The sequence below is a fragment of the Tribolium castaneum genome, chromosome 4, assembly GCF_031307605.1.
Source record: "Tribolium castaneum strain GA2 chromosome 4, icTriCast1.1, whole genome shotgun sequence".
NCBI classification, from domain to species: domain Eukaryota; kingdom Metazoa; phylum Arthropoda; class Insecta; order Coleoptera; family Tenebrionidae; genus Tribolium; species Tribolium castaneum.
Genome location: NC_087397.1, coordinates 22,985,374 through 23,009,114, shown reverse-complemented (window position 1 = coordinate 23,009,114; position 23,741 = coordinate 22,985,374). Strand labels below are relative to the sequence as shown.

The 23,741-nt window shown below is 35.4% G+C and overlaps 1 protein-coding gene and 2 long non-coding RNA genes across 5 annotated transcripts; 1 reads left to right on the top strand and 2 right to left on the bottom strand.

Annotated features, from left to right (window-relative positions):
* Positions 1 to 959: 959 nt before the first annotated feature.
* On the bottom strand, positions 960 to 6,814 carry LOC135265847 (uncharacterized). Of its 3 annotated transcripts, none has more exons than XR_010333683.1 (3): positions 6,689 to 6,814; positions 4,416 to 5,060; positions 960 to 4,356 (listed from the first exon to the last, which is right to left on the bottom strand). It is a non-coding gene; the product is annotated as an uncharacterized LOC135265847 (long non-coding RNA). The 3 variants fall into 3 exon arrangements; XR_010333684.1 differs by lacking the exon at positions 6,689 to 6,814 and having other exon boundaries at positions 4,416 to 4,865; positions 4,916 to 5,667; XR_010333682.1 differs by lacking the exon at positions 6,689 to 6,814 and having other exon boundaries at positions 4,416 to 5,667.
* Positions 6,815 to 6,948: 134 nt separating this feature from the next.
* LOC135265846 (uncharacterized) lies at positions 6,949 to 8,088 on the top strand. Its single transcript, XR_010333681.1, has 2 exons — positions 6,949 to 7,540; positions 7,727 to 8,088. It is a non-coding gene; the product is annotated as an uncharacterized LOC135265846 (long non-coding RNA).
* Positions 8,089 to 18,525: 10,437 nt separating this feature from the next.
* LOC135265902 (uncharacterized) lies at positions 18,526 to 23,395 on the bottom strand. Its single transcript, XM_064356256.1, has 3 exons — positions 23,312 to 23,395; positions 22,910 to 23,095; positions 18,526 to 20,886 (listed from the first exon to the last, which is right to left on the bottom strand). Exons 1-3 carry the CDS (start codon positions 23,393 to 23,395, stop codon positions 20,599 to 20,601), a joined length of 558 nt encoding a protein of 185 aa, XP_064212326.1. The 3' UTR covers positions 18,526 to 20,598.
* Positions 23,396 to 23,741: the final 346 nt, after the last annotated feature.

The window sequence follows — 23,741 nt, the reverse complement described above, 5'->3', positions numbered from 1 at the left end:
GTACTACGGCTTGTAGTCGTTGACTCAAAAAGTCGCTTCGCCTCCGGTTGCTTGACCTCATGATGAATTGATATTTTTTCCTGTTTTGGGACAACTTCGCGTTCATGTTTAATTTCAGAAATTAAACTTTTTATTGGATCAGTTAGAGGTTGAATGTGGGTTGCGAAACGTCTTTGCGAACTTGCAATGTGTGAAGATAATGATCGTACTTTTTGTTTAACGTGTCGTCTTGCCTTATCCAGCTCTAAAGCTAAACGTTTATCCATGTCGATCGTCGACTAATAAATAAATCTTTGACAAACATTTACATTTATATTTTAATGAACTGATCAAAACCGTTACGATAACGCCCATTGTCTTGTTCAGCATCCTTATCAATAGTAACAAATCCATACGGTTTTTGCCAACACTGTGAACACATTTTCTGAAAGGTTTCAAATGACATATCTGTACCAACGTGATCATTAAAAATATGTTTTAAATTTAATACATCCTGAGGAAAGATAATTATGAAATTAGCATTATCACGAATTAATTGTTTCTGAATGGAAGAATACGTTTGGCTAATAAATATACAATCGATATTATAATGCCTACCAAAGCAAAAATAATCACGTATTATATTTTGGTTACAAGTGACTACATCATCAAATATTATTATGGAATAGGGTTTGATTTCTTTAGGAGGAGGAATTTCGGCACCATCTTCATATTCATAGTAACCGACTTTATCGAGAGGTGCCAGAACCGATTTTAAAAATTGATATTTTGGTTGTTGTAGGGTTTTTGAAAATAAGTAAATGTCTGTGAAGCGTAATCCATTTGGATGCAGCAAGAGACTTAATATCACATTTGTTTTTCCACATCCAGAACGTCCAACCACTAGTCCTCTTTTTACACTGTTATTGAATAAAGTATTATGTTTAGGAAACTGTTGATAGGGTACACAAACTGAATAGTCGTGGTTAGAAATTTTTAATAAATCTTTTTGTTGCACAAGTTTCATTGTTGACTTACAGAATACAAATAAAAATACTTTATACATTACATCAATTATAAATACATAATAATAATAATAATAATAAATACGTAGTATAAATAAATGGTTACATATCGTTACATATCTACAATAAGGTAAAATTCAATCAGTGGGTTCCACATATTTTTGCAATTCTCTAATTAGAGAATCTAAATTTCGATCTCTATCAATATCGTAATGTCCCCAGGCTAATGTATCAATTGAATTACCTAAAATGTATCGTTTATCATCGAAATTAGACAGTGCTATTTTATTCCTTAATTCGGTATACATATTATGTAAATAAGATTTGAAAACGTTCATAACACAGAAAACTGATGAAGATGAAGGATTTGTTGCAATTGCCCGATATTGTAACAGTGTTAGAGATTTATCAATTACATGTTTACTTACACCTTTAGCCTTTTTAATTACATCATTCACTGTTTGCACACAATATGCTTTGGCACCGGTGCCATAAAGTAGTACAATTGGTACACCAGCATACTCATCTTTCATTTTACCGATAACAGACACAGTTTTAGGAATATCATGAATATTATTCTCGGGATAATTTGAAGTATCAAACCGATCGATATTCTGTTTAATATCATTATATACGTTTTCCGTATAAATTTCTAAAATTAATGAATCCGTATCCGTATACAAAAGCTGTACATTATTTCCATACTTAACTTTAAGAAAATTATAAAAAAAGTCATACATTAAAGTTTTTGAAATTTCCAATATACTGAATCCTACATAAATAGGTTTATCATATGTTACTTGAACTTTATTCATTTCTATTGCAACTAAATTTTCAGTAAAAATAGAACAATTTTTAAATTGTGGTTTGGCTATCCATGTCTCTGCTCCATATTTGTGACCGTTTTTTTTCCAATGTGTAGCCAGTTTAATATCTACCCGATTATCAACATTCTCCATGGTTTTTCCATACACACTATTATTCATGAGTTTAAATAAATCTTTTTCAAACTTATTTTTAGTCTGATTTCGTAATTTCGTATTTAAATCAATATATGGTTTGAGCCATGACGATTGATTGAATTTTAGTACTCTATGAATTTTTGTCAATTCCAGTCCATTTTGTAGGGCTTGTTTTAAATTTCGATAGTGTATTATGTAGTTTGTTTTAGCACATAGATTTGGAATGAGTTTAGCACATTTTCCGTTTGGTGGAATTAAATTTTCAGGTAGAAATGGCATATCATTATGAGAGTTGTGTAAATGATGAGGATAAGAGATATCTACTTCAAGGACATAACCTTCAGGTGTGGTATCAGTCAAATCCATAATACTAAGTGAATTAATTTCGTCTTGCGTTAACCAAGTAAATCCACCTAAAGGGAGTACTTCACTCATAGCCCAACCATAGAGATTTGTTGCATCGAGATATAAAATGTATGATGTCGGTTTCGAAGGGTCATAATTTGGAAGAAATTTATTATTTGCTTGAGCCGCTCGTTTAACACATGTACTAACTCCCCCACGAATCCCTTTTTTGAAAAAATGCAACATATCTATATCAGTCAATAATTCTAATTTTACATGGGTAAATTTAAGCATAGCATTCCAACTAAGAGATGGTGCTGTCACGTAATGTGCTGGATCAAGTTCATAATGCTTAAGGCACATGTTTCGAAAATTCTCAAAGACATCAGCTAATAGTAAAATATCACTTTTTAAATAGAGATCAGAATATTCGCCTAGAGTCTGACAATGGAATGTATCCCATACGGTATTAGCTCGTTGATAATCATCTTCAGAAATATGCTCATCGCGAAGTTTATCGTAAAAATCAATTTTTTGTGGTAATTCCGTGAGATCTAATTTAGAAAAATCATCGATAAATGAATATGGAAAAACCCCTTTCTGTCTAATTAACTGAAATTCTCTGTCAACGGGAAAGTATCGTTTTACTTCCATACATTGAGCATCATCCAAGGCTGCTGCCAGTTTTTCTAATGAACATGCCAAAAACTGAAAACTATCTATAAAACGCAAGTGTAAGTGCTCCTTGACTATTCGATTGTTTGAATTTAGATATTCGCCTACACAAATTTTTTTCGAAAATGTAATATATTTCTCTTTAGTTTTACCAAGGATATTAATTTCACTTTCTTCAAGGGCCAACTCTTTAATGAACAAGTGACTATCATAATTTGTTAAATTATGAAATACTATCGGAATAAAATTTGGAATTTGAAAATTCAAGTTACAATTACTGTGCGCGGCGGACCTATAACGACCCGTTAAATGACAGTGATCTTTTACTTTAATATCATTCTGTTGAAAAGGTTTTTGACAAATATGACATTCCGTTGCTGTAAGATAATCAAACTCTTCTTGAATAGTCAATGGAAGCATTGGTTGTACAATACTTAAATACTTTTTATAAATCTCTATCAAATCTATTTCTAATGCTGTAATAAAGTCAACCACAGATGACTGTCCTCGAAAACTTTGGAATTTAGATAATTGATCGTTATATGAACATTTAATGTAATATGCACATGAATATGGTTGATGGAGAAAAGTTTTTATCGAAAATGATTGATTTGGATTTGGTGCAACTGTACTCATAGGTTTCAATAAACATTCGAAATTAGCATAAACAATAAATGGGATAGTCATTTTATGATGATAATTTTGAAATTCTAATACATTAGCGGGAACATTATAACCAAATCTATTTGTTATTAATTCATTATTTGGGATTCTAGCATAAAGTTTTCCACAATCAGTCGAAGAATGTCTATCTAATAAAGCTTGGGTTGTGAAATATTGTAGACATCCATCACAGAAAAATTTTGAATGATGATGTTTTGAGAGTTGGGAAGATACTAAACGTGGCAAATTAGTTATTGTACAGTAATGTTGATTACCATCGTTATCACTCAACAATAATAAATTTATGTGTACCGGTTTCTTAAAGTTTGTAAAATATAATGGTCCCACAATTTCAAATTTTACCTTATTGTTTACATAAAGTAATTCAAGTCCGTAAACATTAAGAGAGACATTATTTTGACTTTCAAATTTTGCAATACTATCCAGTTTTACAGGAAATTCAATACCTTGGAAATTAAAAAGTGTCGACCAATGTGGATATGAACTGGGTAAATGTTCTGGTCCCATAGGTAGACACACTGCTGCTACGACACTCCAACCAAAACAATGAATATCCTGATTTTGAACATTAACTATTGCCCTCTTCATTTTCACGCTTGGCGGTAGTGGGATATACGATGAAGCTTTCAATGGATTGTAATAGTTTACATTTAATTCTAAATGTAAAATTTTCACAAGTGTCCAGCCTAAAACACAGAAGCAAAAAAATAATTGTATTATATAGATTTTTACAATATATAACTACCTGAATCTCGTTCCAAAAAATCCATCATTTTTTGACTAATAACTTCTTGAAAGTCATGCAACATATTCCTAATATTCGTGCCTAAAGTGACAATTCTGTTAGTAGTATTGAAAGATTTTACATCAAATATATTTTTTGACTCAATGGTATACAATCCAAATAATTCCAAATTAATTTTGATTGTACTAAATTTTTCAATTTGTGAAACAATAAGTCCAAGTAATTTATTGTGAATTTTATCCATAAATTCATTTAAATCGATATAATCGCCCTCATCACAAATCCTATATGAAGCGATGCGTGATTTAAATGCACTGCTGAGTGCAAACACCCCATCCTCCAAGGGAGTACTTTGACAATTATTTCTGTGCTGTCTACTTCTCTCATGAGCCGTAATAAGCTTTGGAGCAATTTCTTGATTACATGTAACGCACATATAATTGTTGCTAGCTAGAAAAGAAAAATAATTGAAAATAGAGTACCTATTAGTTAAAACTTACCAGTTGAATGACATATTTTCTGTTTTTTGGCGGCCGGTCCTCCATTTTCCTGTTTTTTGACCACTTGACAATAGAGCTTTTCGTGGCGTAGTCGTGATTGACGGGTTGTAAATTGTTTATTACAGTTTTCACAGTGATGCATTTTCTTATGAAAATATGAAATAATAAATTAAACAGGTTACTAATAAAGTTTAATTATAAATTTGCTGCCTTCTGTTACTATCTTTGAAAGACTTTTATTTATACTATATAAATATATATTTTTTTGTGTTCAAAGATAGGTATCCAGCAAGACCTCGAGGAGGAGCAGCATGCTTGCCATCGTGTTGTAGGTAGTATGATGTTAAAATTTGGAAAATCGCGTCCGAATTAAATGTACTTGATATGAGTGTAGGACGGAAATAGGATTTATTAATATTAAAAATTAATATTAACATCATTAATATTAATATTAATATTATAATTATTAGTAATTAATATTAATGGGGACTTTCGCGCACGTCTACGAGGCTTTCTAGGGCGCCGACTCCTCCTTGATCGTGAGTGAGGGGGAGTGGGTGGAATGATGTTGTCGTCGTCGTCATTGTCTTCGTTTTCGACATCAACGTCTCCACCCTCCACCCTATTCTCAACTCTATTATTTATTTGCCCTAGAATGGGTGACAATTGAGAGGGTTGAATGATGTCATTTTCAACATCCATCTCTTCACCCTGCCTCCTCTCTTCAACCCACGGCTCTGCCAGTGCGTCAATGACATTGTGAGTAATAATACTCATCGGATCGAACGTTGCAGGAGGCTGAGGGAGTGGTGGTGTGATGATGTTAAGTTCCACATCAACCTCGGATCCAGATGGTTGTTGTATGTCATTGACGCCCTGTGATAATATCATGGGTGACGGTGGTGGTGATGGTGACCGAATGATGTTATTTTCGGCCTCTACCACCACCAATCTCTCTGGCAGAACATCATTTTCCTCAATAATCGGTGAATTGGGTTGAGGGGGATGTTCAACGTTACCATTGATAACGTTTTCCACCTCAACCCAAGGCTCCGATAAAGCGTCAATGATGTCCTGCGATATTATCATAGGGGGTTGAGTTAATACCGCGGGTGCCGCTTCAGGAGATGTTGGTGTAACGGGGCGGGTAAACACTGGCTCAACGAAGGGGCTTTGTGGTGGACTGGGAGAGATTGGGGGTTCTTCCACCACCACCATATCATTATCAAATACATTTAACTCATCGGTAACCGAATTATTGATGGGACAAGTTCCTTCATCCACAACCGGATTGGACGCCGCCTCGTCTTTGTTAATAAACTGGTCTATTAAGGTCAACGAGATGTCGTCCGAATAATCATTTTCAATACCATGTTGAGCCAGGTATTGCGTGAATGGTAAAGAAAACGATAATTCACTATCAGGTTGTGATGAAGGAGTAACCATAGAATCATCATCCTCATCAACGATTTGAACAATGTTAGCAACAGCGTGATTAGCTAATTGCTTCTCTTTCACACTTAACTGACTACATTCAATCACATCCTCTTCAAGACAATCTTCCCTCAAAGATTGACTTAAAGACGACTTGGCAAATTGTTCAAATTGTGTCTCATCATTTTTGATTAATTTTGAATTAGCAGGTCTAATAATTACATCAGAAACGATATTGATTCTAGGTTTATCCCTATTAAAACCACTACGGTTTTGATAGGGATTTGCAACTTTTCCCTTCAATACTTTAAATAATAACTTGGATGACTGGTTACTTACAGTTGTCCTAGTTGAGGGACCGGGACACTGAGAACACTCGTCACCATGAGAACACGGTTTAAAATGAGCAAAATAATTTGAACACATTATTTCGTACACAGACTACCTGTACAACACAGAATGAGTTTCTGCATGCACTCCTTGCAATTTTATAAATTGTTGAAAGCTCCCGTCAAGGTCAACTTCTTACTGCAACTACATTGGTGTATTCCATCAAGGTTAACATATAGACACAAAAAATGTAAAAAGAAGACCTATGTACAGTCCGGGACATTTCTATTTGGACATAAAAAATTTGAATTTTCTGACATTTATACGTGTATTCAGCGTCTGTGTGAACAAAAAATGTTCTCTCTCTCATTCTATGGTTCTTGAGCTTTAATAACAGGGACATTTTTTAAATTGGTAGCATTAGAAAATGACAGTAAACAGCTGACTGATGTAAACAATAACACAATAACAAAGGAAATGTTATAATTTTAATCTATATAACCAGTGGCTGCTTTAAAAGTGTGTACTAACGGGATAATAACATATTTACGCAAGTATTTTTGAAGGCAGAAACATTACTTGTCATATAACAACTACTCAGATTATATGATGAGACGGGAATGGCACAATACAGAATTGCAGTCAGTGATTGTGATGGAGAAAGCTGCTGTGAAGTACTGACAGTACTGACTATCGCTGGTTGTACGATTTGTGCAATTTGTGATATATTTTGTGTGAAAAACTGGAAAAGAAAGTGCATCACTGCATAACCTCACTTATCGCAGTTTTGCACTTTTTGATGATGGGAATTGCGGTTCAAGTAATTATGAGTTATAGATGGAGAGCCCTGTTTACTTCAAAGTAAGTTCACGACATTTACAGATACTTTCTTTATGTTTTTTGTCTTTTCTGGTGTAGAGGGTTAACTTTTCTATTTTCATATAAAATTCAAACCAAACGAAATCGAAAAGCTTAATATTGTCATGTTTTTTATTAATTATTAAAAAAATTATTTAAAAAATCACAGATAGTGTTTATAATTTGCAGCTGAAGCCTTTTGGGTCCACTTTGTTCGTTATTTCCTGGCAGCCACTCTTGTTTCAAGCAGAGTGGGTGTAAAGTTAAAAATAATCCCGTAAAATTGTTAATATAACTCCTTTGCACTGGCATGGGGTATTTGAAAACTTACGTTTAACAAATACGTCACAAAGTCTCAGCCATCGTTGAAAAACATAATAAGGGCTTTATAACAAGAAGCGCTTTCTGATTTTACTGTGGACGTGTGGAAGAATAGTGTGAAATATTGCGAAAAACCAACTTTTACTCTTGTTTACATTTTTGTACGTCTCTATCTGAGAGTAGTCTCTTGTATAAAAAATATAGCCTACTAATAAAGGAAATTAAAGTGTTTTTATTTCTGGGTTGCCCCCAATTCCACTTCGCCCTTGCCTGATAATCAAGACACTGATAATGAAATTGGTGTTAGTGCATCGAATACAAACGTGTTGAATAGATGAATAAAAGAGAGACAACTGCTTTTTTCAAAAAGGCCATTTCAAATTTATTCAAAAAGCACACCCCCATTGAAAAGGGTCCATTCACGATGAAGTTTGGCTTCCTGCATGACGTAGGTCTCGGACACCAATCTCACTGTAAATGGTCTAAATTGGTCTTGCATCTCTAAGACATGGACTCACTGAGAGCGACTTCTGCAGTAGGCTTGAGACCTGCCTGCCTGTCTCGCAACAATCTCTGCATTATGATTCCAAATCATTCTATAAAACGCTGTCAATTACAAGCCATGATATGAGGCATGAGGCCGTCTCAGTGTATGTCTTGTGGTGTACATTGAAACTGTTTCTTAAAGAACCCATTCACAATGAGATCTGCTTCGCTACATGCGGCGCGACAGGACTCAAAGACTAATCCTCAAAGACACAAAAAAACTGACACAGTTTATCATTTTAAGCCATTGACAGCGTTTTCGAATGTTGGTGCAAAGACTTGTCGCGAGGCAGGTTTCAGTCTTCCGCCAACGTCAGTCTGAGTGAAACCCTCTCAAAGTGATCTCAGCGAAAACCATTCACAATGAGATTGACCTATGAGGCCTATGTCGTGCCGCATGCAGCGAGATATGTCTCATTGTTAATGAAAATAGGGCCTTTTTTGTTGTTTAAAGTCGTTTTTTAAAACTTTTGTGGCAAATTTTACTGATGTGGCAGAGAGGGGGCATGCAATTGGAACATGACGATGACTACCCTAAAAGGCACTTCGAGGCTTTTATGGCCTTTTTAATGCAAATTTCAACTTTAAACCTGACAGTCATACCAAGGTCAAACATAACCTCAACAGTAATCCAGCAACGGTACTTCAAAGCATTTGAAAGTTTCTCCATTTGTTTTTAAGTGTTCTAGTTGGTACATTTTGCTGTACTTTACTACAATAAAGAAATATTTAAATTTTTATTATTGTTTACATTTGTCATCTGTCAAACACATCAAACAACCAAGTTCCCTAAATTTGAGCTCTTATCTAGTTTTTGTGCTCTATATAGTCTCGCGTCAACGTATGCCCTATGACGTATCTCATATTGAAATGTCCCGGACTATAGACAGGATGGAGTGTAACCGCCTGTTTCAAGGACATCGTTAACCTGTTTAATTTATTGAACAAATGAGAAAAATCACTCATATCCACTGCAATAATCAACTCTTTTTGATAAATAAAATGAATTTTTTGGGTGGTGTACAAGGATTATTGAAAGTGTAAGGGAGTGGTAAATATTATGAAAAAAATACAAATGTTTATAAATTTATAACATTTATTTATAAATACTACAATTAATTAATTCAATTAATATTCCATTTCATTACAAAAAATATTTTTTGAAGAGTTTGTATTTTCAAAGTTGCTTCTCGATGATTGTTGATAATCATTATTAGTATTATGGGATAAAGATGAATCAAAATAATTCCCATTTCCGCAATCAAAACTCCTCTAAGAATATTCACGATGTGGAAGACATCTTCGTAAATGTCGTCGAAGATGTTTTACTTTCAGGCGATGTCCTGGATTATTACGACACGTTATCCAACTCTCTTGATCCATGATTACTAATAGACTGATGAGTTGAGATTATTTACACAATGTTTTGTACACTTTTAACGAAATGTTTGTTTTAAAAAAAATACGTTATGTAGACTGCAATATGCGTTATCGTTTAGATGGTACATGCATTTAACTTTATCGGCGTGTAATGTTGGTTGTTGTGGAAATTCAATAACTTGTTTATGTGTATATTTTTTCAAAAATTCGGCTTTTTCTTTTCCTTTTACGTAAATTTTGTCAACATCCTTCAACACATTGTTTATAACTTGTACGTGCTTCCAATATGGAATATGTCCCATATTCCAGTCAATACAATGATAATTCTTCATTAACCATTTTACTTGTTTTTCATCTTGAGGATTCAAAAGTTGTGAAGGGAAAGGGGGTTGAAAAACATAGTGTGCGAGTTTGTCTCCTCTTAAAGCAGCCAGTTCTTTAACTATAAACTTTTTTCCAATTTTGTAACCTTGAACGTCTATAATCACTTCGTTCTCCATTACTATTAATATAAATTTAGACTTGTTTTACAGATTTTGTCAACGGTGTATATGTAAAGGCTCGGTCACTAATGACTAATGCATATGCGGTGGTTCCCTCACTTATACCGGTGTCTGTATCAAATTCAATTCTCAGTGCAATAGACTGTGTTTGTAAACCAGTTTTTTGCATCGAACAATCAATTATGATTAGTGGATAACTGTCGAAAAACTGTGTAGGTGTAATGTGTGTTTCTTTTTTATCTGTATAATAGTATCGGGATCTAAAGTTTGTAAACATTTCATATAATATACCGAAATGGTGTTTTTTATATGAAATATTTAAATTTTCATACGGATATCGTTCATTATTTAGAAATACTCTCATATTGGTTATATCGCCTCTATCAAATTTACTCATATTTTTATCAAGTTGTCCTTCTCTATTGCTTTGAAGGCCAAAGATAATATAACGAGGTGTTTCAAATTTTGTAGAGATTTTCACAGGCCAACTACACTTTGTAGTATTTGGAAAGAGTGGCAGCGAATGAAGTTCCCAGCTTCTGTACGGTACTGCAATTTCTTTATCTTTTTCAATGGTTTTTGTCAATTTAACCTCTTCCTTTAAACCGGGCACAATATGTGGAACTAGCCATACAATTTTATCAATTACAACTCGTGCTTTCTCATTTGTTGCACAAATTAATGCATTGACATCACTATTACTACGAATTAATATTAACTCTTGCGGTATGTTTAGCATTATATTTTTATAATCTTCTGCAAATCCTAATAGTCGATTTAATGGGATACATGCTTGAAAATATCCATCTATAGGTTTAGTGGCTTCTTCATTTAGATCCCAACCAGACATTGTTAATTTCAGACTTTCACTTTGATTTAATGATGCCAGATTTTTCATAGTTGTTGTAATACCTGGCTTTGTGTTTGTATCTACAGTTACTCCACTTACTTCATACCGTATTTCACTAAACAAAAAAGCGACACCATTATTTACAAACTTGGTTTCTGTTGCTGGTACAGTTTTATTGGTTGTAGCGTCGGTTTTAACCAATTGTCCCTCAATTAAAATTAAACTATCACATGGTAGTGTACACAAATCTTCTTGTAAAGGAATTCGAATTTCATCCGTGTTTTCATATCTGGCTGTATATGCCTCATGACTTTGAAATTTGTAACCTACCACACCTTCATCCCACTCAATACCCTTCTCAATATCGAACATTTTTTATGTGTATAATTCAAATCCTAATGATTTTAGAAACAGTTTATTTTTATTACTTAATTGTTGCACGTTTCGTTTCGTACTAACTGTTTTTCTACACTTTTGTTGCTTTTTATATGAGTCAGTTCTAAAACTAATACCCATTAGTTTGACGTGGTAATTTTACTGGGAGTTTTTTTTCTGATACCATTTATATGGACCAATGTAAAGACCTTTCCCTTTAGTTTTTCCTACACCTTTACCGCTACTCATTTCCATTGCTTTATTATGCCGCATAGTTTCCTCCAACATTTTTTTATCTACCGAAGCTTTATTTACAGCAGTCGCTATCCCTGCAGCTCCTCCTCCTAAAGCGCCTAGAGCACCTAATAGTGGTAATAGGAATGGTAAAAAACCACCATATTTAGGAGCAACTAGAACTCGTTGTTTTTTTGTCTTCTTTTTTTTACCCTTTTTACTTTTAGGTCCCATTCCGAATTTTACTTTGCCTTTCATTATACCAGCAATTGCTAATGCAGCTGCTTTTTCCCCAAACGATGCGTCTTTTGCTTTTAAACGTTCAACTGCTTTACTTAATAATAACTTATCTGCTTCGTGTCGTTTTTGCAAATTAGTTTCGTTGGCGTACGATATATCGTGTTCTTTACAAGCCTGATCTAATTTATTTCTACCACTATGTCCAAGTGCAATTCGTTCTTGTAATTTGGTTCCAGGACCACAAAACTGATAACCCGGTATATGTAATTCAATGGGTAATTTATTTATTAATTTATTTATTAGACCCCAACTTCTCTTTGTCAGAGTTGAATCAATACTATGTTGAGAATCACAAGTCTGTTTATTATATAACTTCATTTATTTACTTTTATCCATACAGCAAAAGAACAATCTAGATACTAATTTAATCTAAGGTTACAAGTTGTTTATATCTAATTTCTACTATTATTAACTAACATTCTATACCACTATCACAGCTACTTGATGAGTCGTCAGAATCATAGTCATCAGAATCATAAAACATCATTTGTCGCTCTCTACTAAAATACCACATTTTAACAGTCATTCTGTTTATTAAATTATTTCCACACAACTGAGAATTCTGTCCTATTACTGTATTACACCAAAAACACTTGTAGTTTAACACTGAAGTCACATGTAGATGACAAATGTGAAATCTCACTGCCATAAGCTTCACACATCTCAAACAAAAGAATTTTCTGTTACCACAGTCCTTTGGAGATAGGCAAAAGAGCATGTAGCAGTAAGGATCTGAAAACATTTAAAACTTAATTTCTACAAGTACATACAATCTCATATTACATACCATTGTCAACTTCCATTATGCTGATTTAAGTTAGTGGTATATAGCTATAATTTTTTGGGCATTTTCCGGATCCACTTGGCTAGCTGTGTAACACGGAGTTTTACACTTATGACAAACGAAACCATATTTTCTAAGTAACTCTTTAAATTCCTCTTCATTACACGTAATGTCAATACTTAAAGAATTATTCCACCCATCTGGATTAATAATAGAAATGTCCTTAGTGCTGCACTGTTCACACACAACCACTCTATTAAAGAAACGTTCCCAACCACCTTCCAAAGATATGTGTCCTAACTGGTTGTGGAAACACGTTTCTTCCACTATTATGACACCTTCACAAGTAAAACGATACCACATTTTTTTACTACTTTAATATTGAGAAATACTTATTAGATACTGTTTTTGAATCTGTATTGAATTCTATATATATTAGCTGCAGTGACCTTGAATGATAAGTAAAGAGGGAAGTTGTTGGCCTTGCAAAAGTGGGGAGTAGCATGAATAACCTTGACCTTGAAAACACCAAGGTCCAATAATGTTTTGGCCTTGAAGTGGTGGGGGAAGTGGGGGGTTGGCCTTGAAAAGTAAGAGAGAGAACAAGTGGCCTTGAAAGAAAGAGAGGGAAAATGGGCGGGGTCAAACTCAAGGTCAAGGTTGTGTTGTGTTGTCCCCCCATTCGTTATCTACTTAGAACACGCCTGCAAATTTGGGGATAAAACAGTTAAAGTTGGACAAACCTTTGAAAGCAAGAATTTTACAGATTATTTTGGAAGACATGTCGAAAAAGCAAAATGTGAATGCGTAATTCCACCCTTAATAAGATGCACAAGCCCATAAAAATTTGAAAGTCTTAGAAAGTAGAATATTTTTATAATAATTATTTTGGCAAAAGTATAGAACCAAGCGTTTTACTTAAAACTAAGGTAAAACACATTGCTCGTGAAATTAAATTAAATAATTATATTGGTTGGTTTAAAGTGGGAAATATGTATAACAATGGGCCAATCGTTAACTGTGATTACCTTACATGATACGTGTATTAAGAAACTAATTTGAAAACATTTGTAAACATGTATTTACACCGGGTGCTCGAAAACCGGCGCACCAACTCAATGGAGTGTGATCACTGAGTTGGTGCGCCAGTTTTTGAGCACTCCGTAGACTATTAGAATTATTAGATTGGTCTGTTGTTACATTTTTGGAGAACGTATAATTACACCGAGCCTACGTGGTACTTATATTTAAAAAACAAACACTGGTTCTGTATTCTGTAACCGTTCGGGGGTCTGGCCTTGTCAAAATGTTTAGTTTTGAGGTGATCGTCTAGAGATTGTTTGGAGGACCGCTACGTTGTCGTGTAGATTTGGAGATTTCGTTATTTCAAGCACTGTGTGTCTGGGAAAAGAAAACGCAAAGAGTTCGACCCAAAATGTTTATTCACTAAATTTACAGTCATTGGTGATAGTATGCATCACGTTATACAATTCAGAAGTGAGTATAGACAACAAGTTAAACACTATACCTAGGCAACCAGCTAAACGAGTATTGAATCTCGGAGAACTGAGCGGTAAATTTGAATGCAAAGTTGAATACTCGGACCCAACCTGGTGATTCTAGAAAGACGGTTGCAAGAGAGACTCCCAGAGGTTCCGACCACCGCGTGCTCTCCATTCCCTAACCTTGGGTATACATCTCTCCCCAAGCCCCGGGGGAAAAGCTAGGCTCTCTTTTAAATTGGCATGTTTTGTAGTTGGGCCATTGCACTCACTGGGACTGCCGAGGTCTTTTTCCCTAGTGTGATGGCAAGTTCCAAAGGGAGACAGAAAGATAGTTACTATTCAAACATGCAGCCAAATTAAACCTTCGTAATCAATAGTTTGTTTTAATTAAGCAAAAGAGCTCTCGTCAAATTCAACACGTACATACCACGTGCTCCTAGCTAAAGTATTTTTACAGTAAGCGAAAATCTGGTAAAAAATAAAATAAATGGCATGAAAGGGTTAAGTTCGCGCCCTGTGGAAAAAAGAATAATTAACGCTCTGTAAAAGAAAAGATTAATTAACGCCCTGAAAAAAGAAAAGAGTTAGATAAAGATCCTCCCCTGAGACTTCCAACCGTTGAAGATGGTGATCCTGGTGGTGTGACAAAGAGTTTGTCTCTTTGAGACCTGGAGGTATCTCTCGAGGTACATTTCACCGTTTGGCGCTCAACCCGTCCCAGACAATGAAGCTGCCATGGTGAAAAACCCCAACTGAAAGCTGAACCAATCTCATCTTTTGAAGAGGCGCTCAACCCGTCGGAGACAAAGAAGCTGCCTGAGATTTTCGTTCAACTCCAGGAGACTATTTCTCAAACAATCTTTCCAACCCGTCGGCGGGAAAGATTGATCGGCTTCGCGAGTTAGTTGGCTCAACCCGTCGCAGACAAAGAAGCTCAACAAAACTCGCGGCTGGTGCGCTCAACCCGTCGAAGACAAAGAAGCTGCACCTGAATTAAGTTGGTAACTGAATCAATCCTTTATTTGAAGTTGGCGCTCAACCCGTCGGAGACTAAGAAGCTGCCAAGGATTTACATCCAGCACCAGGAGTTACTCCAAACAGTCTTTCCGACCCGTCGGTGGAAAAAATGAGTTTGGAACGCAAAGCTAGTTGGCTCAACCCGTCGAAGACAAAGAAGCTCAACTACAGCCGTGAGACGAGTGCAAGCGTTGTCTCCGAAAAGACGTACAAACACTGTCTGCTTTTCCTCTTCCAAGCAGCAACTATTTATAGGGGTTGCTTGACGTCACTGGATCTGTGGCCTACGTGACTAATAAGAAATATTGTTTAAAGTTGATAAACAATGCGTCAATATCTTCGAAGGATTGACAGGAAGTTTGCAAAGGTCTCTGGATGATGTCGAGATGTGATAGAATCGACGTCTTTGTTCCTCAATCGCCAATTAATTAATAAAAGCGTTTCCACGTGGAATAATGGAGCTTTCTTCGGGTTTATTCTGCTTAATTCTTGATAATTCTCTCGTATCTTATGCTGAATGAGGTTTGGGGTTGTATGTTGTATGAAGTTTTCAGGTTTGATTCAATCCGTGACGATTATGTTTGATATAAAATGGGGATGAATTGATATTTACCTCGAGCGGTATCGAAGATCGGCGATTTCGAGCTTAGGGCTTCCTCTTGTGAATTTGATTTAGATTCAGTTTTTCCTGGTTGGCAATACAGGGAATTAGCGATTTAATAAGGGTAAAACAATAGAAAAGTCCGCCATCTGGAATCAGCTTTCTCCCCTTAAAATTTGAGGAATGTGGTGTTTTTCAGGCCATCGCTACCTGCTCTTTTGTTTCACATCCGGTGGCTGGGTAAAATCGTCTCTTCGTGGGTCGAAAAGTGACGCAACGAAGCTTTTCAACTTGTATTTAAAACATTGTGAGATTTTTGACGAAGAAAATAATTTAAATATTGAATGCATGGCGCGTTAAATGAAAAAAAAAAAGAATAAATGGTGTCGAAATGTTGGTTGCCTAAGGTGTAAAGGCGCGAATGGTCTCAGTTCAAAAACACTATTATTTTTAGAGCATAATCTTTTACTAAAAAAAATGCCGTAGTAGTGTGCCATTAAAAAAACAAAAAGGAATTTTGAAAAACAAAATTCTTGACAAATGTTTACATTTTTAAAGTAGTTGATGATGTCTCAGTAGGGTTTTATATAGTAAGCTATAGTTCAGGCACAAAACGTTTGGTGCCATACTTTTGACCAACTCCAATTCTGTATAGATGCCAGAAATAACAACAATAATAATGTTACCGGTCATATTTACATTAAACATCATTACAACATTGTTATTATGAGAAATATGCAAACTACTCGTAATTGATCTAAGGCCGGTTTATAAAATTGTCATTAGTTTAATCTGTTATTAACATTACTTAAAACTTCCATAAAACAAATATGCAAATACGTATTTCAGTCACTTTATTTTCTAATTAAAGCACTTTTTGCTATATTAAAAATTCTGACATTATACTCACTTTTTGTATTAGGGATCTTATTTCTTAAAAAACAGTATTTAAATAACTATGAGGGGCATTGTGATTGTCATATGCATGACCAAATAAAAATATAATAAACAAATATGAGCATAGAAAATTCACAATTGTAACCGACCACAAACCACTACAGTGGCTTTTCAGTTTAAAAGAACCCAATTCAAGATTAGTCAGATGGAGGTTGAAATTAGAAGAATTTGACTACAATATAATTTATAAAAAAGGGAAACTCAACTTGAATGCAGATGCTTTATCACGCACCAAAATTGAAGTAAACGCAATAGATAACGATGACTTATTCTCTACAATTGGCAATGAAGGAGATGTAAATGAAACAATTGACTATTATTTATCACATCCAGAATCAATTCCGGTCCCCGATAGCCCCTCAATATGAAAATTTCTTAGAAATCCAGAAGAAAAGGACAAACCTAAAATTAATATTATTTCTGACATACAAATCCAACCACCACAATTAAGTGACAACGAGACTGTTCATACATCTATCGAAGATCCTATACTGGAAATACCTATAGTAGAAAAACCACTCAATCTTTATAAAAATCAAGTAATTATACATGGAAATAGAAACATCCTGAATCCGAAAATCGAACGACAACAGATATTTGACAAAAATAGAATAACCATTTCTATTCCAACAATTAATATGGATACTCATTTAATTCATGCAATTAAAACTTATATGTGTCCAAAACAAAGCTACGCCTTATATTTTAAAACCCCAGAACTCTCAGCCGTATTTACAGCTATTGTTCAAAACCATTTTAAAAACACAACTTTTAAACTGATCAAAACTAATCTTATTCTACAAGATATTACAGATAACGAGGAACAAAAAGAAAAATTACTTTATTATCACCAAGGCAAAAGCTGTCACAAAGGAATAAATGAAATGAAAACAGTACTTAGCAGAAACTATTATTGGCCAGATATGACATTACTAACTATGTGAATTCATGCAGAATATGCCAAGCAGCAAAATACGACAGAAACCCACCCAACGTCAAATTCAATATAACCCCCACATCAAACAGACCTTTTGAACACATACATGTAGACACTTTCAAAATATTAAACCATACATTTTTGACAATAATAGATTCATTTTCAAAATATGGACAAGCATATCCAATACAATCTTTATCATCTATTTGTATCATAGACAGCTTATTATATTTTATATCCCATCACGGATTACCTATTAAAATGACAGTAGATCGTGGAGGTGAATTTAAAAATAATACCTTAGAAAATTTTTGTAACCTTCATAAAATTGAACTACACTACACGACATCAAAGAATTCTAATAGCAATTCCCCCGTCGAGAGGTTCCATTCCACATTGGCTTAACAAATAAGATGCCTAAAGTTAGAAAGACCAAATCAAAACACAAACACTTTAATGAAATATGTCATTGTCGGTTATAATAATTCAATTCATTCAACAACTAACTTTACACCATTTGAGGTAATTAAAGGACACATAGACTCCTTAAATCCATTCGAATTAACGAAAGAAAAAATCATTTCCAATTACATTCAAAATCACAAAGAAAAAGCAAAACTACTTTACGACAAAATTAAAAATAAATTAATTGAAAAAGAGGAAATGGTAATTAATAAAATGAATGAAAAAAGACAAGATCCATGCTCATATCAACCAGGTCAATCGGCCTATATTAAAACTAAAGAGAGGAACAAAGCCAAACCCAAATTTACTGAAACCCAAATAATTTCCGATAAAGATAAGAAAGTTATAACACAAAGAGGAACATATCATAAATCCACAATTAAAAAACCTAGACAAATTTACACAAAGCCATTATTGTTACAGGAACATCATCGAAAAAATGATTCTTCTTCTTCTACTGACCTTTCCAATAATAACAACATCTAATGACATAGAAATCATATCCGTCAATTCCCAAATCCTTCCCTTTCATCTTGGAACAGGTAAAATAAGCGAAACATCACACGCATTTATTCATTATATTGAAATTAAAACATTGATACAATTACTCAATAATACCATTGAAAATTTTCTTTCGATCAACAACTCGTTGAGTACTTTATCACTACCTTATGCAAACATCACCTATAAGAATGTTCTTAATAACATACTAAATCATGGCCAATATTTAATCACCGAAGCTCAAAACAAGTTAAATAATATCAACCCCCATATACGAAATAAAAGAGGACTTATCAACCTAGTAGGAAAAATATCGAAATAGTTATTTGGCACCTTAGATTCTGACGACGAAGAACATATAAACAAAGCTCTTAAACTCTTATCAGCAAATCAAAATTCTCTAAATAAACAAACTGAATTACAAACCTTTCTCACCAAATCTTTAATCGAAAACTATAACGAAACAGTAACCACTCTCAGTAAAAATCAAAAATTGATCGAAAGTAGATTAAATTATTTTTAAGATAATGTCAACAAAGCTTTTAATGATATATCAGCTTATATTCGTGCTCAGAACACCCTTGATCAAATCATTCTTAATTGTCAAAACTTAATTAGATTTCTGGACAATTTAGAAGATGCAGTAATGTTCGCCAAATTAAACACTTTACACAATTCAATTATTTCTATAAACGACTTAAACAAAATGCTCGAAATATTATACAAAATTTACGAAAACCATAGAATTCCAAAATTTAAAATTACTTTCTCTTATTATAAAATAATTAATGTAAAAGTATCCTTCCACGACAACAAGATCATATTTATTATACGCTTTCCCATCCTTAACCCAACAAATTTTGACTACTACCATCTTTATCCCATTCCACAAAACAATTTAACCATTATCCCCACAAAACCATACCTATTACTCAGTACTCATAACCATCAATACGAAGACATCAAATGCCAGAAGATAGAGGATATTTACATCTGCCGAAACAGAATCGTACCAAACAATGAAGATTGCATAATTGAAATAATTCAAAATACAAGATCCAACAGATGCCAGTCAACACCTATATACGTGAAATCCTCCATTTCCGAACAAATCAGCCGAAACTACGCCCTAATCATACCAATGACATCACGAATCAAAATTAAGAAGAACTGCAAAAATACGGGATTCGCCATCATAGAAAAACCAAGTTTAATTAAAATTCCTCCACAGTGCTATATAACGAGCGAAGATCTCGTTATCAGCAATGAAGCCGTTTTAATAGAAGGAGAACCATTTATTCTACCAGAAATCAAAACACAAAACACTACAAAATTTAACAGCAATCATCTTCAATTACATCGGATTAATTTGGATGAAATATCAAGAATCCATAAACAATTTTCCCCCCAAATGCACATAAACTCACCACAACCTTATGAAGCAAAAGAACCCATATACATCAGTGCCATCGTGGTTCTAATACTCCTTATAATATGTTGCGTCATCACATGGACTTTCTTCAAGATTAGGAAACGATTAATTCCACAAAAAAAATATCGAAAATAACACATCCGTTTTATTTTCGAACTTAAGGAGGGAAGAGTTATGATAAGGGACCAAGGGTCACAAGAAATATAAACAAACAAACTAACAATCTGGACTTTCATCCCTTATCATCTTAATCAAACACCATATTACTTATATATTAGACCAATCATTGTAAATTCATTCATTACATATTACATTGTCATTCTGTCAAGTAGAAATAAAGTTTTTTTTTCTTTCTAAATTACTGAATAACATAATTCGCCTGCGAGCGTCTTCATCTCCCGTAACAACTGGGATGGCTTCCGGTCACCCAATTCCAACTCGTTTAAGAGCTTCCGGAGTTGTTTCTCTTGTGAGTCTGTGTACGCAGATATCAACTTGGCCTTGATGGTTTCGTACTTTTGCGTCTCGGGGGGGTTCGTCAAAATGTCTGAGACTGACTGGAGCACGCTGCAGTCGAGTGCTGCGACGATCGTGAAATATTTGCTTTGATCCGCTTTAATTTTGTAGGTATGTGTAGGATGAAGTCCGAGCGGTCATAATTTTTTTTTTATTTATATTTTAATTTAATGGTAGTTTGTTTTTTTTTACTTTTCGTCATAGATTAGCATGTAGATAATTAGGGTAATTAGTCAGTAAAGTTCCGAAAAGACCCAGAGACTTTTATTTCGAGAAACATAAACACTTGAGCCTAATTTATTAGCTAGTCAGGGTGACAAGCAGACCACCCCAAGTCGACCGTGAGAAAGACGCCTTCGAATATGCAATTTTGCATATGAGTTTTTAGTTTTCACCCACACTTTAGAGGGGTAGTGTGAGCTAGAGTCAGTTCCAAGTTAGAGTGACTTAAAGTAATTGCTTAAGTGAATCAAGGTGAGTTATCACAGAGTAATCCCAGTTTGTTGGTGTGTAAGGTTTTTCAATCCAATAAGGTGTAGAGATTTATGATAATTACCATATCAACGGTAGGGTGAGTCGTTCAATCATTATTTTAATTGCTGCGGTGTTGATTTTATAATTGTTGATAACGTTCATCAGAAACCTGCGTGAGTATTGAGTACAATATCAAACTGAAGTTGAATTAATGCGCTATTCATCAGTTGATAGTTTATTTAATTGGTTGATACTAAAGTTGGTGATATTTGATGAGAATGATATTGAATTGAGAGTTGACGAACTATGAATAAGATTGAGTTGAGCCCCGACATGTCGAGCTAAACTTTGTTAGTCTGTCTATCCTTAATTAATCCACGGTTAAGCTTGAGGCGGGGCGGCGCTCGAAAATGCCCATTGCACGCCGAGATTAACCCAACAGGGGACGCTGGAGGGTCGCGGCGTCGCGAGGCCTCCAGGTCTGGTTTATGTTTATTTGTGGACGCGGGGGATCACTAGGCAGCCGCGTTCATTGCACCCCCAGATCTAGTTTGCAGAATAGGTCGTGGGGAGAGCGCTGGAAGGTGATCATTGCACTTGCTCGTTGGTCCGTGAGACGGCTTCGGCTATGAGGTTAAGGGACTTGTTCGCCACCTGCACTATGAAGAGGGCTTCCATTGCACGCTCAGGGCTATGTGTGATTAGCAGTTGAGCAGGTTAGCCAAAAAGGTGTTCATTGCACTGCCCGGAACCGCCCCTGAGATACGGCTGCGGCCATGAGGTTTATAGGGACTGGTTCACCACCTGCACTATGAAGAGGGCCTCCATTGCACGCTTAGGGCTATGTTTGATTAGCGGCTGAGCAGGTTGGCCAAAAAGGTGATCATTGCACTGCCCGGAACCGCCCCCTTTTTATGTTAGTCATAGGCGAGTACCATGAACATAATATCCATTGCACGCTTGGTGTTGAATGACCTGCGGGTCTCGAAGTAGACGCTGGACGGATATTACCGGGGTACTCATTGCACAACCTAAGACAAGTGGTGGATGACAAGGCAGCGTTGCCTATTGCACGTCAGAACCGCGAGGTGGTCTCTCGATTGCTGCTGATCCAGAGACAAACGGGCTGGATGGTATCTATGAGCAAAGGGGTAACCCTTTGCCTGGTTTTCCCCTATGCTCCTGGAGTCCTATTGACCAGGACTGCGACTGTTAACCTTTTGAACCCCTTGGACAAAGCTCAACCGATTCTATTCGAATTACATATTTTATTGATGGTAGATTTGCATAATTATTTTGGGTTAACGACTGTTACATTTATTGGTTCACAAATGGCGATTGTGGACGTCTCACTCTGATGGACTGGATTACTCACACCCCCATTTTATTTTTCAGACGTTGTCTTAACTTAAAATTGATGACCTGACCCCGACACCTCGGCACCAGCTCTCCTGACAGGATTATTTAAAGTGGTTGAGTACTTTCAAAGTTAGTAAAGTAGTGAGTTGCTAAAATTGCCGCCAGTCCAAAGATTTTCCTGATATTTGATAAGCATATGTTTTGCAATTTACGATAATTACGCTTCTGTACAAAAATCGGTTCATCAAAGGCCATTGTAATGGATTTTGCACGTGTTCAAATTAACTGTTATTTTGCGTTTCAAAAATGGCCCTACATATGGAACTGTGCCTCCACTTGGGCAAACCAAAGTGCGGGATCCCTTTGCCAAAACGACGGCAGCTTCAAATTAGCATTTTTGACCTCATCTATGTTGGGCTCACGTGTACGGTCTTGGAGAGTTTGTTGCGCAGCTCGGGTTTCAGCCAGCTGTTGCTCTAACTTGGCAATGGTCTGCCTCTGCTACTCTTCCAATGACATTTTTTTTGATTTGTTCAGTGAACCGCACGCTTAAATTCCGCGACGCGTCACCACGTGTTTCTCACTTTCTGTTGAAGATCACGTCGGGGTTTATTTAATAAACACTGATACACTTTTACAATAACAGTAACAATTAACAATGGGTTTTTTAGGCGAGAAATTGTGGTGTCGCGATGTCGTTGTTTTTCTTGTCCAGACCACGCTACTCCTGGTATCCCGACTCCGGTCGGTATTCGTCAAACCCCGGCCGGAGGATGGCGCCACAACGTCATTTAAATTCATTCTGTGAATACCCGAAGGTGTTATAATCATAACAAACACGCAGGTGCGATTCTTACCTGTTAAAGCTAAACAATAACAACCAATCAGAAATAAGCAGACGCAACGCATGCACACCCTGGTGGCAAACGTTGTATCCCTCAAAGTCAACAAAAATGGCGATTCAAGTGAAAAGTGAGTGAAAATAAAAATTGTTTTTCTAATGTTATTTTCAATTTGCACAAGAAAATTCATAGTGTACGGTTATCAGGGCACTCAGAGGAATCGTTTGGCGTAAGTTTCAGCTTGAAAATCCAGAAGTAGTTAAAGTAAAAACGCCGGTGGTTTCACGCGGTCAATGTTGACGATG